Source organism: Aplysia californica, unplaced genomic scaffold, assembly GCF_000002075.1.
Source record: "Aplysia californica isolate F4 #8 unplaced genomic scaffold, AplCal3.0 scaffold00784, whole genome shotgun sequence".
Taxonomy (NCBI): Eukaryota; Metazoa; Mollusca; class Gastropoda; order Aplysiida; family Aplysiidae; genus Aplysia; species Aplysia californica.
In genome coordinates, this window is record NW_004798054.1 from 23044 (window position 1) to 41478 (window position 18435).

General features: G+C 35.5%; 1 protein-coding gene across 6 annotated transcripts in view; it reads left to right on the top strand.

Annotated features, from left to right (window-relative positions):
• The first annotated feature begins 318 nt into the window (after positions 1-318).
• LOC101845501 (protein fantom) overlaps positions 319-18435 on the top strand; it is a 47614-nt gene continuing 29497 nt past the window's right edge. For 5 of the 6 annotated variants that reach the window (XM_013088665.2, XM_035972656.1, XM_035972657.1 and 2 more), the window contains exons 1-15: positions 319-403; positions 5348-5438; positions 6144-6270; positions 7148-7200; positions 8235-8338; positions 8953-9036; positions 9600-9718; positions 11216-11278; positions 11905-12048; positions 12879-12984; positions 13474-13620; positions 14153-14226; positions 14794-14933; positions 16779-16885; positions 17528-17645. In XM_013088665.2, the coding sequence (XP_012944119.1) occupies positions 5372-5438; positions 6144-6270; positions 7148-7200; positions 8235-8338; positions 8953-9036; positions 9600-9718; positions 11216-11278; positions 11905-12048; positions 12879-12984; positions 13474-13620; positions 14153-14226; positions 14794-14933; positions 16779-16885; positions 17528-17645 (1453 nt within the window). In that variant the 5' untranslated portion in view covers positions 319-403; positions 5348-5371. Of the gene's footprint in view, positions 404-524; positions 713-5347; positions 5439-6143; positions 6271-7147; positions 7201-8234; positions 8339-8952; positions 9037-9599; positions 9719-11215; positions 11279-11904; positions 12049-12878; positions 12985-13473; positions 13621-14152; positions 14227-14793; positions 14934-16778; positions 16886-17527; positions 17646-18435 lie in introns of those variants that run through there. The other variant, XM_035972655.1, reaches the window with a different exon arrangement.

Below are 18435 nucleotides of genomic sequence, written 5' to 3' on the forward strand. Positions count from 1 at the left end.
CCCCCCCCCCCCAACAAAAATTAACAACACAACAACTGAAACGAATAGTTTTAATACTAGATTCTAGATCTAGATCTACTATCTACTGTGTAAAAAAGCGAGAGAAACAACAATACTAACATTGTTTAAAAATGATGCAAGTAACTACTGTCCATGGAGTTGATATCTAGATCTAGATCTAGATTAGTTCAAGAATTTTGAACCAAAGTTAAAAAGGATTCCATAGGCTACTTCAGAAAATATTATATAAATTATTATGGTTTTGTTTCTTTTACTTTCTTCATATTTTTGTAGTGTAATAATATTTTCTTTCAGTTCCCACAGTTATTTCCCTTCTTACTTCTTACGTTTGGTTGGGTTTAGTCAGGGAGTATTCTTTCCACCATGAAGCAGTAAAACGAAAGTGAGTATGGGCTATTTTATTTTTGCAGGAAACATAGTAGAATTAAGGCCAATAGGTAGCGGCCAGTATTATTTTTTCATCGATCTGATTAAGCATTACTGGTATTTTTCAAATTTGAAATGAAAGCGTTACCCTTGGCTGCGAGGGACGCCACAATGGCTGCCGTTTTGTGCACTTCCGGATATGATTGTCAACAAAATATTTACACAAAACCACAGATTTCGATGTAGCATTAACTTTCTTGCTTTTACATCGAAAGAAAGATAGAAGATATTTTCCAGTTTGATGTGACATAACACTTGCCAACAAGTTAGTAGACCATCATTAATATTGGTATTTGGTTTCTATTGTTGTAGATTTTAGTTGTAGCCGAATTTGTTGGCATGTCGGAACTTGAAAATGACACCCCTGTCCTGTCAGTGTGTGTTGTTAGTGATACTGAGTGTACTTAAGCGTTTTGACGTTCTGTTGTTGAATTTAAAGACATCCCTATCAGCAGGTGGGTCTGCTGTTCCTGCTTAATGTTATGTTAGTGAGACCAATGTCATTTGTTTGCATTAGCCTAAGCCTAAGGCTTTGCCTAAGGGCGTATGAAAGTGGCTATTCTCACGCGAGTAGCGCGAGAACTTCCGGTCAAAACAAAATGGCGACCCGCGTAGTTCGGCTCGATTCGAAAAGTTAAATAGCTGTAGCATCTTTGTAGACAACCAAATTAATTTACTTTTGTGTTTTAACATCATTTTTTAACTTTGTTTTGGTCAATTTGATCGTCCACACCGATAGACAGTATTCAGAAAGAGACAGAGAGAGAGAGATAAGGGAGGAGTAGATCTTGCGAGAACTTCCGGGCAAAAAAAAATGGCGACCCACGTAGTTCGGCTCGATTCGAACAGTGAAATAGCCATAGCATCTTTGAAGACGATCAAATTAGCTTACTTTTGTGCTATAACGTAATTTTTTCTTGGCTTTTATCAATTGGATCATCCACACCGATAGACAGTATTCCAAAATGAGGAAAAGCAGTTCTTGTTTCGCACCGGGTGAGAATAGCCTACGCTGGCAATTTTCACCCGGGGTGAGAGGTAGATCGTTTTTCTATTCTCACCCCGGATGAGAATAGCCACTTCCTAAATCATAGATGGAAGAGGCTAGCTGTACTTAATGACGGCTAGACTGGCAGTCTAGCAGTACTTTAAGTACGGCTAGACAGCTGGGCTAGCCGTATTTATTATTAATATGATGGCTAGACTGACCATTAAAAAAAATAGGCCTACAGAATTGTAAATATAAATTTTTAGTTTGCAGTACCTAAAGTATTTGTATTTGAGACAAAACCAGGTGCCTTAGCCTTAATGACAGTGCATGTATATTTTAAACCTCCTGTTTTCTTATGTTAATAGGGCCTAAGATAAGTACGGCTAGACTGGCCGTACTTAAGTATGGGTAGACAGCTTACTGACTTGCATGTATTTGAACCTGAATAATTACTAGATCTAACTAATGAGACCTGTGTACTTAACAGGCTTGAGTCAATAGGGCCAAACCTAGATCTAAGTACGGCTAGACTGCCAGTCTAGATGTAAATTACACCAGAAATGTGTTCTTTAATGGTCATGAAAGGTGTTGAGCCAACAAACGAAATCCGATAAAAATTTCGAAACCTGCGGAAAAATGCCAGTTTTTTTACTTTCAATATTTTGACGAGCGCCTGATTTCATCACGCTGCCTCACAATATGTTTACAGTCTCAGTTTTCATCATATGTTGACCCCAGCCTTTTGGATGGTGCTTTACACTTAAAAAAGCCTCGGTTACCCTCAACAATAAATTGTATCAGATTCGTGGTATGCTAGAATTATCCATTTTATCGAACTGTGTTGTCTGTTTACACATTCCAATATGTCGCCTGTTTTCTTTCGATCGAGGAGATTCCTCTTAATAAAGCCACCTTGTCTCTTTGCGATGACAGCGATTTGCCTACACTCTATGTGAAGGTTTCGAGCCCGGGAACTAATGAATGATTGAAGGGCAAACACTGTACCTCTAGATCACGAGAGCCACTCCCTCCCCTGTACATTCTGACAAATAGCTGAACAGTGTCTGTAGAAAAGGTGGTCATACTGTACCGTGTTGTGTTTAGAAGTAGAAGCTTTGACTTGATTTCAGATGTGTGCAATGCACCGAGTGATCTTGAAACACAACTTCACCATTGACGATCTATTAAATAATAAAACTGCTAAAATTTACATAATTTCGCATCGAATCAGGTTCTTGAGAGCTTTCTGCTTATTTTGAGATGCTGATTCTGAAAATGAAATCAGTTTTAAGATGTGGAAATTATTTTTAAAATTTTGCACCTCATGTTTAATCCTGCACCGCAGCAAATTTAAAAGTGATTCAATGACAATGTCACAGCACGTCTCCCCCAAATCTGATACGTGATCACACGAAAATATCAGGCAACACTTGATTTCTCGACCGATTCTCCAAGCCATCGTCCAATCATCCAAATTTTGTACAATTTTGTGTTATACCTACCTAATGATTTATATGATCGCTAGATCATCCAGTTGTTGTACAATATTGCTTGTAACCGGGGCTTAAGTGTTTGAGTCTGAGTCCAAACTCAATTCGTATCTGACAGGCTTCAGCGTGGTAAAACTTGGTGTGTATCATTACAAGTCAATGTTATAAATGTATTTTTATATCCTTAACTCTTCACGCCCAGAATTATTTTTCACTAACTCACCCATTACGCCAGCATTAATTTCTTCAGAGCCCCTATTACAATAATAGGGTACCTTCTCGTTCAAATTGATTCTGCCGCCATATTTTTTCATTGAAAATATTATATTAATACAACTGGAAAGGTAATTGAATGAGCTATCGCAATAGATGAGTTGATTGTTATTTATGTAATTAAATAAGAGCAATAACACAATAAAGGGAGGTAATAACTGAAAAATAATGAAATGGCTAGTTGGATGAGTTTCACCCAGCTTACTGTTACCATTTTCCGTGAAATACCAGCTGATTCTCTATAGAAATGTTTATGTAAATCACCTGATAGTAATACAGTCGAACCTGCCCTGACGGCCACCTGTACAAATGGCCACTTTCCATTTCCTCCCTTGCGTTTTTTCTGTAGATAATTTTACTGTGTAAAACGGGCACCTGTCCAACGCGGCCGCGGCCACCATATTTTAACACAGAACCCCTATCGCACTAAGCAATAACACCTGTCTTAGACGGCCACCTTAGTGGCTCCATTACATTTTGTCATAAATCATGCATTGACCCCTGGCGTTGTGATCCAGCCGTCATAATCCAATCACTTTTAGTTGTTGTTAGGTAGTCCCTCGAACCGATCATGTTACGTAGGCCCCTCCCACTGTTGACCAATAGGTACCAATTTTCAGCTGCAGGTGAGGTTAGCGTGTAATCCCTCATAACCCATAAGTGAGATCAGTGGTCACTGTTTACCCAGTCTGTAACAAAGTAACAATGGACGTCAACATGAGCTTGCGACAGAAGCGTCGCTTGTTCTCCGAGTGGTGGCAACCCATGTGTCAGTTTTAACATGGCACTCGCGGTTTTCCTCGTCTTATACATTTCGTATTGTCACCCAGGCGCAAAATCAGCAACAAAATAAAAATAACAAACAAAATACAAACCAACAACAATGCGGCTACTTTCGATTAGGACTTCAGATGGGAATGGTTTGTTTTCTTCATCTTGATCAGTCTTCGGGGATTTCGTTTTACATGGATCTTTGCCATAGGCCATGGTTGACTGTGAAAACAAACAGTCTCACTTATTTCAATATTGACACTTCAGACTAAAAAGACACACGCAAAATTCTCTTTTTAAAGCTTCTGTTCTTGAAACAAATACATTCGGAAGTCGCAAAAAATTGCCAATAATAGCAGTAGGTAGGCCTACCGTTTTTAATAAAACCGTATAAAAAACGACGACTGAGTCATTCCTCCATGGAAACCACTTTCGGCCAGCGACGACTGAGTCGTTGCTCCGAGCGGAATCAGTTTAAAACAATTTATTTCAGGATGTCTTTTATTTCTCTCAGGTACATTTTAGATAGTGCCATAGAGGTCTGTGTGAGAAAAATATTGTACACACAAATACTAACAGTAACAACAGCAATCATAAGAGATATTACTGGAAGTATAGCAAGGACAGCCGAGTTACACGTACATCTCTTCTTTTTTTCTGTTTTCAAATTAGTTAACTATTAAACTATTAAGTCTTTTAACACAAAGCCATTTGACATGGAATTCTCATTAACACGAATTAAAGCATTTCAAATATATGGTATGTTTCCCTATTCTGTGCATTGCAACTTGTATTAAGAGTTTAAAAAATTCCAGCAGATCTGGTGAAGACAGGAATGTAGAGCCATTTCATCATTCCTCCTGGCTGACTCCCCTTTTCTTTTCTTCACTCACAGTAGCCAACTGTTGTCAATACATGTCACACAACAGGCATTCAATACACTAAGACTTCCCATCGAGTTTGATAGCACTTCCCAAGTGCTGTGGATGGGGAGAGCGTGGCTTTGTTTTGCTTGACAATGCAAGGAACTTCATTCTACACTGTGCAATGAAGGCGTAATTTTTTTCAGTTTTCAAAAGTTGGCAGCTTTGCTGGTGTTATTAATTATTAATGACTAAAAGTAACACAAGGCATAGTATCTGAAGTTAGAAATGCTTCCTCTTTTTTGTTCTTTTGCATTATCACCCTGCTGGACATGCAGATTGCTAAAAAAAAATTCTCAGATCCTGTATAGTTTGTGTTATTAGGGTTTTAGCTTCAACACAGTAGCTGAAATTTCTCAGAATGTGCTGTTATATGATATGCTTTCTTATAAATATAAATCTATCTTTTTATATAGTCTCACTTCACTGGTTTGTTTTTTTCATTTTTGCAGTTTGGTTTGGTCGAATTTACCAAAATGGCGGATGACAACATTCCGACAAGGGATGTCAGCAACAATGCCATCAAACATCTGACCAGTGAAGGTATGTATGAAGACTTATTACCGTCATATTTTATAATAATTATGGTTGAATCAATGAAAACAGTGATTTTGGGGGTTCTCGTGACCTAGAGGTTAAAGTGTTCACCTCTAATTCACTAGGTCCCGGATTTGAATCCGGATAGCGACGGAAATTTTTCTTCTCTAAAGTTGTCTCTTTTCACTTCCTTTCCTGCTCTCTAACAATGTTCTGTCGTCTGCTTTCGCCTCCACTTTTTGCTATCAGCCCCTCACCTCTTTTCCCCCTTTCCTCTGGGCTCCTGACTCTTTCTGCAGCCTTTCTACTGCTACTCTGTGGCTCCCTCCTACTTACACGTCTTTCAGCCACACCCCTAATCTTATGGTAGGAAAGATCTACACCTGGACCTCTTGGATAAGGGCGAAAAACTCAGAGGTCTCGTGTGCAAGTTGCGCACATTAAAGATCGCTTGGTGGTCCAAAATTGATGAAAGTAGGCTTCGGCCGCCACCCGGGCAAAATTCAAAATTTACTACCTGCTGAAAAATGTTTGCTGTGTCCCCTGCGCTCATATGACCTTAGGCACTTGCGAATGACGTAAAACACTTACCAAAAAAAAAACCTCATTGATTTTCTTGTATACTTACCATTCCTGGTGTTTCTGAAGAAGTATTTTACATTTTGATTAACGTTTCATTCACTTTTTGCATTTTGTATTTGTGTTTAACAGCGGCACAGCAGCGTCAGCATGCTGCAAAATTTTCTCGTGATGAATTGGAGGATAAATATCTGCGCATGTATGAGGAGTACATTATCCTCAAGAAATATGCTCGGAAGCAGGAAGACAAGATTAAAAAGTATGTAATGAGGCTGCTGTTGTTTTGTTTGTAAATAATGTAACTGTCCGGTCTACTTGTAGTAGAACTTTACGTCTAGACTCATTTGTTGGCTGTGGCTTCTGTCAATGTCAGGACATACATCAACAGGATATATAGGCTATTTAGTTGGAAAACAGATGTAATGGGTAGGCCTATCAGGGTAAAAATAACAGTATGTAAACAGTCCTTTTCTTTAGAATGTTGCAGTCAGAGGTGCTGCTGTTTAGTTTTAGTTTTTATCTCTAAAAATGACATGAAAGAGTTTCTAGAAAAGGGGGTACAAAATGAGCTGGAAGATCATTTGCCCACCTTGTTCCATCAGTTTGGAAATTTCTTCCCCAACCCTTGAGACATACAATATCTGAGTATTCTGAGTCTAAATTTTAAAAAATTTTAAAGGCACATTTAATGACATCATTTTTATGTCAGTAGATTCATGTTTAGTACAAAGTTATGTAAATGACTATATATCCATTTATGTATTTTGCAAATTGCATTGTGTATATTATTTTATTATATATGTGCTCATTTCGTAATGATGTGTAAGCGTGCGCGTGTGAAAAGCAAGTAGATGTGTGTGTGTGTGTGTGTGTGTGTATGTTTGGCGTGCACGTGTGTGCACATGTGTGCGTGTAATAGGTGCGTGAGTATGTGTGTGTTTGTGTGTGTTAGTGTGTGTGTGTATGTGTATGAGTGTGTGTGTGTATGCATGTGTGTGTCACATGCGTGAATATTGTTCGTACATGCATTTATGTAAAGCGCCTAAGGCTGTGTTTACACGGGAGTAGGCGCTATAGAAATGATCTTCATTATTATTATTATGAAACACATAAATTTGGCTTATTGTATTTTACAGAATGGCGACGAAACTTCTCAAGCTTGTTAATGATAAGAAGAAAATGGAAGAAGGTATTTATTTATTTTTTTTCAATCTCATCCGCCACTTTCATTGCTCAATGTTCATTTTTATAGAGGTCATTTTACTGTAAGCGTAGTTTAACTTGAGGTCTAACTTTTGTGAAGGGCTGTCCAAAATCTTTAGTTATCAAAGATGTTGCTACTGCCTTTGTGTAAGACATAAGCAGTCCCTGTGTTCTTGAAGGTTTGGATGTATTGTTTTTGGCATGCAACATCTTTGAATGATGTTGCTTTCTTGTATATTCCAGTCAGGACTACTTTCAGTAGGCCTAAGGACAGCATAGCAGCAGAATTTACATAATAAAATGCTGTCTACTCTTACAGATGAATTGGTTTTCAATTTTGTTATTTTAGTTTGTGAAGAATAAGAATTAATGGCCATTAGATAGACCAACAGAGTGTGCCTTTGCCTGTCAAGTTTTTGTATTGAGAAGGGGAAAACAGTTGCTACAGGAGTGTCTTTGGAATATCTAAGTTTATTAAGCAGGGGAATGGTGTTACATACATACATATATACATATAAGGGGCTGACATGCAAAACTGGCTACATCCATTTTATCACTTTTGAGAAAATCAGCTTTTTTTTTGGATGCTGCTAAACGCAGGAAAATACGTAAAAAGAAGATAGATTTTTTGGTGGCTTTTATAAAGCATGTGTTGGGTTGTGGCCGAAAACACTTTGTGCATCTGATAACTGGTAACAATGTGCATTAATAAGCAAAAAATCTAGATTTTTTCCAAAATGTCGCTAGCGGGTTTTGCATCATACCCCCTCATATGTAGTGCTCTGCCAAACTATATATTACAATTGCAGTATAAAGAATTTGGTAGTTGAGTTTCAGACTGAATATGGTAAGTATGTATGCAATTCTTATCCTGCTTTCTCAATGTAAAAGTGAACTGGGATGTGTGAATTGCCTTCTTGAGAGTGTGCATTTGGACACAAAAGTGGGACACTGCTATTTAAGCTTGTGATGAAACAGTTTTGTTTTTCTTTGCACATAATAGTTTATAAAATGTTGCAGGCAAAGGTGGTAAAAGTGCTGCTGCTGCAAGTGAAGACAGAGTTGAAGAAATGAGTGCTAAAATCCGAGAACTGGAAAAGCAAAATGGTCAGCTGAGAGAAAAAGTGAGTTAAATGGGTTTGACAATACAGAGAATCAAATAGTTTTTTTCTGTATTGCTTCCAAATATCATGGTTCCTTTTTTAATGGTCACAGGATACTGACTGTTTCAAGATGAAACCTTTGCATATGTACTTTGTACTTTTTGTTCTTTATTGCTGCTTTTTATAGTCCATTTTGCCCTTTTTCCTCTGTTCATTTGAACTTTCATATGTCTTGGATTTAGGTGTTTTTTTAAATAACAGTACATCCAACTTTGCATTTGACACACATATTTAAAGAACACATAGACATTCAAGTTTGTTTTTGTTCACTTGACATCTCAATGTATGATTCTACCTCATACAAACATCTTTTTCTTTGTTGAATTATGGAAGACAAAATAGATACTTTTTATGAAACTATTATTTTGACCGTATCATTTTGATTAGAACTGAGTTTCAGGTTAGACAGAGTATGTTTTCCGGTGTGTCTTTGTAGTAAATTAAATACAGAAACAAGTGCTCTCAGCTGTCTTCAAAATACAGCAAGAATTCTTTATGAGTAATCTAAAAAAAATATTGTCTGTATTGAACTTGAATGGAGTTTACATTAATTTTTGCCTTTTTTTGTTTAACAGTTGATGCTGACAAAACAGCAGTTGTCATCTGTAGGGCCAAAACGTGGTACAACATATCACCATGTTCAAGCAAGGATAAACACAGTAAGTTAAAATACAGACATTGTGGTCCTTTGATAATAGCTCTGTACAAGTGCTAATACTGATTTTTTTAACTGCCATAAATAGCAGAAAAAGAAAAATACTTCACATTTTATGTTCGGAAAACACCCTTATTTAAAAATATATGCTGCTGTATGTTTTACATAACATGAATCAAGCATCCTTTGTGATTTTTGTTTTCCAGGAATATTTGTATTAAGTATGGACAAATTTGTTTTACTGTTTTGCTGCAATTATAATTAACTTGTTTGTAGTATTATCATAATTAATATGAAAGTGGTGTTGCAGCTATGCTATGTATAGTTTTGATAAAAAATGAAGTATTCTTAAACTAGATTTGACTGGCGTTTGTTTTTCTCATTAGAAGAACACCTAAAGGTCTTGGCAGTAGCTATACTATTATAGTGAGACAAGTTGTGCTCAGGAACACTGTTAATGTGCTTCTGTCATCTTTTGTGGATAGATGCTCTTTTGGGTATCTTCTTATATTTGTTACAGTTTTAAAGCATTCAAGTTAAAGCTGCAAGTTTTGTGCTTTGTTTCAGAATCGCCCAGCTAGTAAGCTTTCACAAAGTGCAGTTCAAATTGACCCTCGGATTACCAGAAATTTACGGGTCATGGGTCCACAGCCACAGCAGTCAGAATCGCAGCTCACTACAAATATGTAAGATTATCTGTGTGGTTGGTTTTAACATTTTTGTTGTGTTCAGCACATACCAAATTTTGACATGTCCTTTACTTTAGTTGACTGTGGTAAGAATTTCTTGTTGTGGTGACACAATTATGGAAAATGTCCGTTTGCAACATGCCAGAAAGTATCCAACAATCAGTGAGTTGCCTGACTGGAATAATAATAATAATAATAAATGACATTTATATAGCGCTCAACCCCGAATAAAGTACACAGGCTCTGAGCGCTTTACAATACAGTACAACATACAACAGTAACATGAAACGTTGTGTTCTGACTAAAGAAAATTATTCCAAATATTCATCTTATTAATTTAAAAACAGAAACGACTTCAGCTGACATTTGAATGAATCAAAAGATTTGATTTCTCTCAACGTACTTGGTAAAGCATTCCAGATCTTGGGGCCTTGGTATTCAAATGCCCTTTCACCCATTGTTTTAAGTTTCATAGATGGTAAAATAAATTTCTTTTTTGTCAGCTGATGATCTTAAACTGCGAGTTGGAATGTATAGTCTTAACAGATTTGATAAATATGATGGTGCATTATCATTCAAACATTTGTGACATATGGTGGCCAACTTGTACACAATCCTTTTCTCAACAGGAAGCCAATGCAAAGTTCGTAAAAGAGGTTTAGCAGAATCTCGCTTTCTTTTCCGTAAAACTAAACGTGCTGCATTGTTTTGGACAGTTTGAAGTCTTTTAACTTTCTCCAGTGATATTCCTGATAACAAGGAGTTACAATAATCGAGTTTTGATAAAATTAAGCTAGTTACTAGAATACACCAGTTTTGGCTAAAATGGCCATTCTTTTCTGGTTATTAGAAGTCAGATGAAATATGACAGTCATTATTCAAAGAACTGTCATATATGAATGATTTTGGGAAGGATGACATTTGAACCCTTCATCTTAATAAAGTACAATTATCAATCAGTGGAATTTCATCATTGTGTAAGGTTCTGCTTTTATACCTATGACACTCATAAAAGTTTACTAGCCTTGTTAAAGATATGTATGCTTTATTTTTTCTAAATTATTCTGTTTATAGTCAGATTTTGATGTGCATCATTGTTATAAAAATGAGGCATTTTATTTGAATACGTTTTATGAATTATGATCTGTAGCCGGCTCCCTTGGTGGTGTGCTCACAGAATCAGGTATCAGCGTGGAATAAGGCGGGATTTGATTGTTCAAATGAGCTTTGTAATGTGTTTCCTTTTAAGAATTGTAACTCTCCTGACCTATGTACAAAATACAAGAAGAGTAAGGTTAAAACTGTTTAAATGTGTTTTTTTATATTTAACTTTTCTGCACCTACACTTTGAAGCACAATACAGGAAATATGTTTTTAGCCTTCATATATCACCAATTGTTTTTTATCTGTTCATTTTGCTTCTATAATATGCTAATAATTATCTCTGAGATGTGAACTTCAAACAATAATGGAAATTTTCTGTTTTCCCATCAGGTCTTCAGGACCACGCTATGGGCACAGTGTTTTGGAAGCAACTCGGGCTGAGAAAAGCAAATTGTGAGTACTGCTGCTGTGCAAGCAATGAAATGCTCAAGTGTTACCATAGATTTTGTATTTGTAAAGGGGATGTTAGATTTAATTATGTGGACAGAATTTATTATATATATCTCCCCAGAACAATTTATATTTTTCAAACAGGAGGAGTTATAAATAGAATGAACTTATTGAAAAAGTCAAAAGCAACCATAATAGGTGTAAAAATATATATTGTAGATATTTGTGACGAAATTGATGCCAGTGTATTTTGGACGTGTAAGGGATATCTCGACTTATGTTCAAGTGGTTATACTAATGTTAATACCATTGATCATGTGGTCCTACTTCCTGCCATTTCTTTATTTTGTATTATTACTGGTATTTTTAAAAAAAATGATACTTCTGGAAATTAAGATTTACAGTGTACTTTTTTTAGTATCGAAGAAATTACTGTCTATTTGTGTTAATGCTAAGAGATATGGTTGCTGGTTAGTTTACTCTCATTTTGACCACCTGTTTTAGTCATTTGGATGGAAGTGACCTTTCGTCTTAATTAGTTATTTCCTTTGTAGTTTGAATACACATGCGATTTTATTGTTGCATATATAGAATTTTGCACATTTGGAAAAAAAAATGATTTTCCCCAGGGAAGACTATTTGGCTTCAATGAGAGAACAGAACCAGATGTATGAGATGCAGATAGAAGAACTGAAAGAGCAGCTTAAACTCAAAGAGTCTGAATATGAAGAGGACATACTTAAGATTAAACAACAAATCACATCGGAACAAAAGTAGGTTTGGTTGTTTTGTAGATTGTCTGCATTTTGTCATGATTAAAAAAATAGTGGTTGGGTGGTTGGCGGGTGCTCTGGCGTGGTTTGCTTCTTCTTTCCTGTCAGAACTGTAATGTCCTTATCTCCCCTCCTTTTTTGTGTTTGTTACTCTCTTGTGACACCTCTAATCTTCGGCACTTGTATGACATTATTGTCTTGCAAGTGCCGTAAAACTCTTACTAAAACTGAAAAAAAATTGTTTTACTTTAATTCTGAGCTTTAAACACATTTCTGAAATCAGGACTTAAGATTGATATTGAAAAAGTAGATGAAATTGTTCTTTAAATTAGGGTATTATTGCGCCTTGGCATGCCACTTTTTCTGAAACCCAAGCAATTTCAAAAATATAGATATAATGCATTCATTATTTGGAACTTTGGTAAAAATGAAGTTTTAAAAAATGGGCTATGATGTTAACAATGCCCTCATTCAGTGAGAATGGATCATGTAGTAATGTTTATTGTATATTTACACTTGCTATTTTTCTTACTTATTATGATGAGGGATGGCTTTACAAGAGTAGTACATATAGCAATGAAAAGGATTATTGTCCTTCATGCTTAGACTGTTAAACTATCTTTGCAGTATTTGTCAATTAAAGAAAAGCATTATGAAGGCTCTCCTTTTCTTGCGGATTTTGTGAGCTGTGTTGGTTGACACAATGAGTGCAATGGGTTTTTTTAGCTTTTGCATGGCTTTTAGCATAAAAAATTACAAATAACCACATGTGGTGTCATGCCTGGAAGTTGAATTGATGAAACAATTTTGTTTTTCAATTGTTGTTTCAGAGTCAATCTTCAAGAAAATATTGATATGATTAAACTGCAGCGAGATGTGAAAGAGAAGTCCACCATGCTGATTGCCCTGCAGGACAGATATCAACACATGGAAGAGGTTTGAGCAACATTCACCTATTTTTAATGCATTATTACCAATGAAATTTAGAAATGAGGCATGTACTGGTAAAATGATTTTGAATTTTCTCTTTTTTGTTTTGCATGAAAAATACTATTATAAAAAAATGGTGATATTAAAAGAGAAAGAAAGCATTTGTTGAAATGTTAAGAGAAGACGGGAAAAAAGTAAGCTTGTTTAAATAAAATTAATAGATTTAACTCATTTTATGGGCACTGCAAAGTTTCTTGCCTGCAAATTTCCTTGGGAATTAATTGTGTGTTTCAGCGTTTTAGTAGAATAATATGGAGATCTCCCCCCCCCCCCCCCCCCCCCCCCCCCAACTGACTGAAATTCAAATTTTAACCAAGGAATGGTTCTATTTATAAACATCCTTCCCCCCATTTTTGAAATTTTATCACCAACCTCACTTTGAGAAGTATAAGTATGAGATAACTGAAGTTTGTGATGGCCTTTGTATGTGTACAGAGTAGTCGAGCTGTGAAGCAGAGCCACGATCAGATCTTGCGGGAGATGGAGCATCTCAACCTGCAGTTCCAGGAAGAGCAAAACAGGAACCTCAGCCTTCAAAATGAGCTCAAGATGGCGGGAACATCTCAGAAGAAAGCCATGGAGGTTAGTTTTAGGGTTTGTTATTTCTGTTTTGAAATTGTAGATACTTGAGAGTTAGTTATCCAAGTATATATACACAGTGAGGAAGGATTCCCCCCCCCCCGACTTAATGGACAATCAAAGCTGTTGTATCGGTTACAAATAACTTTTTTCTTCTGCTAGAGCTTTTGGAATAGGGAAAAGGTGAAATAAATTAATTGGACATTGTAAAATAATGGTGTTGTCTAACTCCCAATTTTATTTTTGTGCTTGACATTCAAGGGTTTTTTTCATGGATCATCAGGCACTTTGAAGAGTGACAATTAAAGTCCATTGATATAATCATAGGAAGTTTGGATAAAAAGCCTGAAAAATTATCTGGAGCCTAAGCTTTCAAAACAGGCATATAATGTAGTATTCTTTTGTAGCATTACACATTATCAAGCTAAAAGGCTCAGGATTTTTTTTGTAGCCCGTTTGTACTTTTGTATATATATTTTATTTTTAGAAAAGAAGTATTGCAACTGAAAAGGAATATAAACTGTTTTTCTTTTAGCTCCAAGAACAGATCTCAGACCTCGAGAAAGAGTGTGCTGTGCTGAAGGAGGCCAATGAGAACCTGGTGGGAAGGTACTGTGTGGTGTTGTCCTGTTGTTTGTGTTTTGATTATGGTGTTGGTATGCACCTTTCCTTGTTTGAAATTTCATATGAGAAGGATGGATAGTAGTTACATCATTCATTCCTTGTTGTTATTAAAAAGCATGAAGAGAATGTGAATAGAACAAGATGATTATTTTTTAAAGAAAGATGTTATGTTTGTTCATAAAAATGTTAATGGTTTGTTGAGGTCACTTTTTAGAAAAAAAACTGATAATGATTGAAGCATCTTTTTTTCACCTTTATCTCGTGTAATTCTGTAATTCCCTGATACTTGTATTTTGTACATCATTGTTCTGAACAACCAAAAGAATGAGTTAGCAAGAACAAATGGATTTTGAGTGAGGAGTCACAAGCCCACATTAGCTCTCTTAACCATTTTTATATACGAACTCTGTATTTAGTAGTTTTCTGTATTGTTCACTCTAATGCTTACTTCAAAATATAACATAAAAATTGAATTTAATTTACAAGCGTTAATTGTTTACATTTGCACATTTGTTATTCCTATTTCTTTTCTTTTCATGTGGTGGTTGACAGTGCCTTTGACCTGGAGCGAGAGCGGGAGTGGCGTCAAAAAGAGAATGCGCTGAAAGTACAGATAGCACAGCTGGAGGCAACAATGAAGTCTGACCTCGGGGAGAAGGGCAGCATCATAGACAGATATGCTCAAGAGAGAGGTGATTTGAAAGTGCTGTTGTATGGCTGTGTCAAATTTGTGCAATTTTTGGGTTGTTTTTTATTCCCTGCTTTCATTTTTTTTTTCTTTTGGTTTAATAGGTGGGGGAGGGGTGAAGGGGTTGCAACTTTCCTCCATCTGGCTGACATGTCCTGAATGTCCTCTAGAGGAACTTAATTTTAAAGTGGAGAACTTAGGCGTCTTGCAGCTCAGCCATATGGGAGGAGTGCCTGCAGGGTTGGGTTGATTTAAATCAAGTTGATTTAAATCAGTTGATTTTTAAAATTTAAATCAACTTGATTTTTTAAATAAAAATCAGTGATTTAAATCACTTTTAAAAAAATTTATTTTTATTCAGTTTTTACACATTTCTACATTCAGAATTCCTTTCCTTGGTTTCATAAAACACATATAAGGTTTAGTAGACTAATATAATCATGCTTAAAAGTCTGCTTTCCCCCCTTTCACTGTAAAATAATACAGTCTTCAATTTACTTTTTTTCCCATAATTGAAATCAGAGCTGGGTTGATTTAAATCAGTTGATTTTTTTTATTTTAATCAACTTGATTTTTAAAATAAAAATCAATGATTTAAATCACTTTTTTTAAAAATGTATTCAGTTTTTACATATTTAAACATTCAGAATTCCTTTCCTTGGTTTTATTAAACGATATAAGGTTTAGTAGACTAATATAATCATGCTTAAAAGTCTTTTTTCCCCCCAGTCGCTGTAAAATAATACAGTTCTCAATTTACTTTTTTTCATAATTGAAAACCAGGGTTGGGTTGATTTAAATCAGTTGATTTTTTTTATTTAAATCAACTTGATTTTAGAAATAGAACTCAGTGATTTAAATCACTTTTAAAAAATGTATTCTGTTTTTACATCTTTAAACATTCAGAATTCCTTTCCTTGGTTTTATAAAACAGATAAAAGGTTTAGTAGACTAATATAATCATGCTTAAAAGTCTGCTTCCCCCCCTGTCGCTGTAAGTAGTAAAATAATACTGTATTCAATTTACTTTTTTTTCATAATTGAAATTAGCATTTTCTTTTTCTTTTTAGACAAACACAAGCACGCGCACACACACACACTGTAATAAAATGCAAGTTTATCTATGCATAATTACCCCCCCCCCCCTTCCTTTTAGACTGACATTTTCTTCATTTTTTGTTTGCAGCCATAACTCACTGATATAGCAGATTAAGGCTTTCTAAAATTGCAGTTGCTTAAATTAATCATTAGTTAAAATAAAGACAATGCATTTTGCACTAAAAGAACTTACTTTTAGCCTCCAAAAATCCCAAACTGTGTCGACATTTTCAAAAAAATCAAAAAAATCAAAAAAATCCGATTTAAATTTAAAAAATCTGATTTAAATTTTTAAAATCGATTTTTTAAATTTTTATTTAAAAAATCAAAAAAATCACCAACCCTGAGTGCCTGCTGTCTTTCTTTTGTCCCTTTCTGTGAAGAATTATCTCCTCTTTGGTTTATTGTATCTTCTCCTTCGGGTGCCATATCTGAAACAGACATTACTAGGCATCATTCTCTTTATACTGTGTTAATATGTGTCTGTTTTCTTGAAAGTGTTTATTGTGGCTTTTTAAAATTTTGCTTTACTTTGACTTTTTATGTTTTTAGTTCCAGCAACATTTTGATACTGTCTCTCAATAGTGTAATACAGAATATTTCCAACATCCAATAAATAAGTTCCAAATCACGTACTATTAGAGATGAGTTTCTGCACGTCCTGATTGAGATGGGAATATTTTGGAGCATTTGTCATCCACATATCGTCCAGGTTCTGATTCTCATACTTTTTTTTCTAATATGGTTTCAGATGCTCATGAGAAACTGCAAACAGAGAACAGAGAACTGAAAATTGAGTACTACAGTTTGAAAGAGCAGATGGATGACCTCAATGAGAAAATGAAGTTCTTTACAAAGGTTTGTTTTGTTCTATAAAAACAATGACCTGTGATTATTCTGGTGTGTGTGTATGCTAGAAATGCATCAAATAACAGTGTTGTGCAATGATCTTTGCATGTGGGTGAGGAAGGTGATCATGAAAATAACGGAGAAAATCAGGACTGAATTTTCAATTCTGAAGAATAGATAGGCAGCCTTTGACTTTTATTGTAAGTCAGTATTATATCTTGGGAATGTAAATGATAGTACAATAACTCAAAAGACTCACAGACTGTGAATTTAATTTAATGTAAATGTTGTTTGTTCATTCGTGGTGGTCGCCCAAATAAATTATAATAACAGAAAAATATGCCGTAGTCAAAGTTTGATGAAATTAAATTTACCAGCTTGCAAAAAACCTCAGATACTCCCTCTGATTTGAGATAAGCCCATAACTTGAACTAACATGATGTTGGTTAATGACCAATGTACAAAAGGAAATGGAATATAAGCATGAATAATAAACAGTGTTTTTTAAAATGCATGTTGAGACCTCTTAAGATAAAAGATTATTATGAACAGCTGAGCTAATCCAAGGTAGCATAATTCTAATGTTTTTGCTGTTAGCTATGGAAGGAATATTGCAAAATATTTGGAATCCGAACCATGTACAATTCACAGGAGAGTGAGGTGGACTTCACAGAGATTGAGGAAGCCCTGGTGCTGATCAAACAGAAGAAGCAGCGTGAGCAGGCTCCTCCAGATTTCCTACAGGCTGTGGACGACGAACTCAGCAAAGGTAACTCTTGAGCCTTTTGTTGACTTCCTCCGATAGCAAGGGTGTCTGCTGAATTTGTAACAATAGATTCATCAGACACTTGCTATCTAGTTGTGAGTATGTGTATTTGCCTATAGTTTAGTGTTAGTTGGTATTTGTCTTTGTTTGTATTTAAATTGTGATTTTCATGCCTGTGAAATGATTTCGCTTTGTCTCACTCTAATTATTAATCATAGCAATGGTCAGGTGTTAAAACAGAAACTGTTTGTACTGAGTGTCTGAGAATGAGTAACCAACTTGTTAGCTTGTTAATTTTTCTTTATCCCTCAGTATGATTTGAATGTGAGAACATATGATTTCAGTCATTCTGTATAATGATTATATGTGAAACAGTGACGTTATCACAAAGAGAAATGGGAGTATGAGTGCTTGTCATCTTCTATTGGTTTGGTGTGTTAGAACTGTCGTTTTCTGAGTTATGGGCTGGTGAGGTTCCACAACTATCAATTTCATAATTACTCCTCTCCTCAACCCTGCAATGTGAGTTGACTAGACAGCATAACTCAAGCTTTCCCTCATCAAATTTATTTCAAATACCATGGTGTGTATGTTAATGTATACTGATGGTGTCATACTGTAACCATGTAACTGGGAGAAATAGGTCAACTCTTTTTTGTCCTAAAACTATTGTGGAGGTCGGTGTGTGGGTCGTCAATAAAGATAAGAAGTTAGCATGCATTATAGATAGTGAATCTCATTTAAATGCGAAGGCTTTTTTGTGTGTTCAAAATACTTCATGAAACCAGTTACA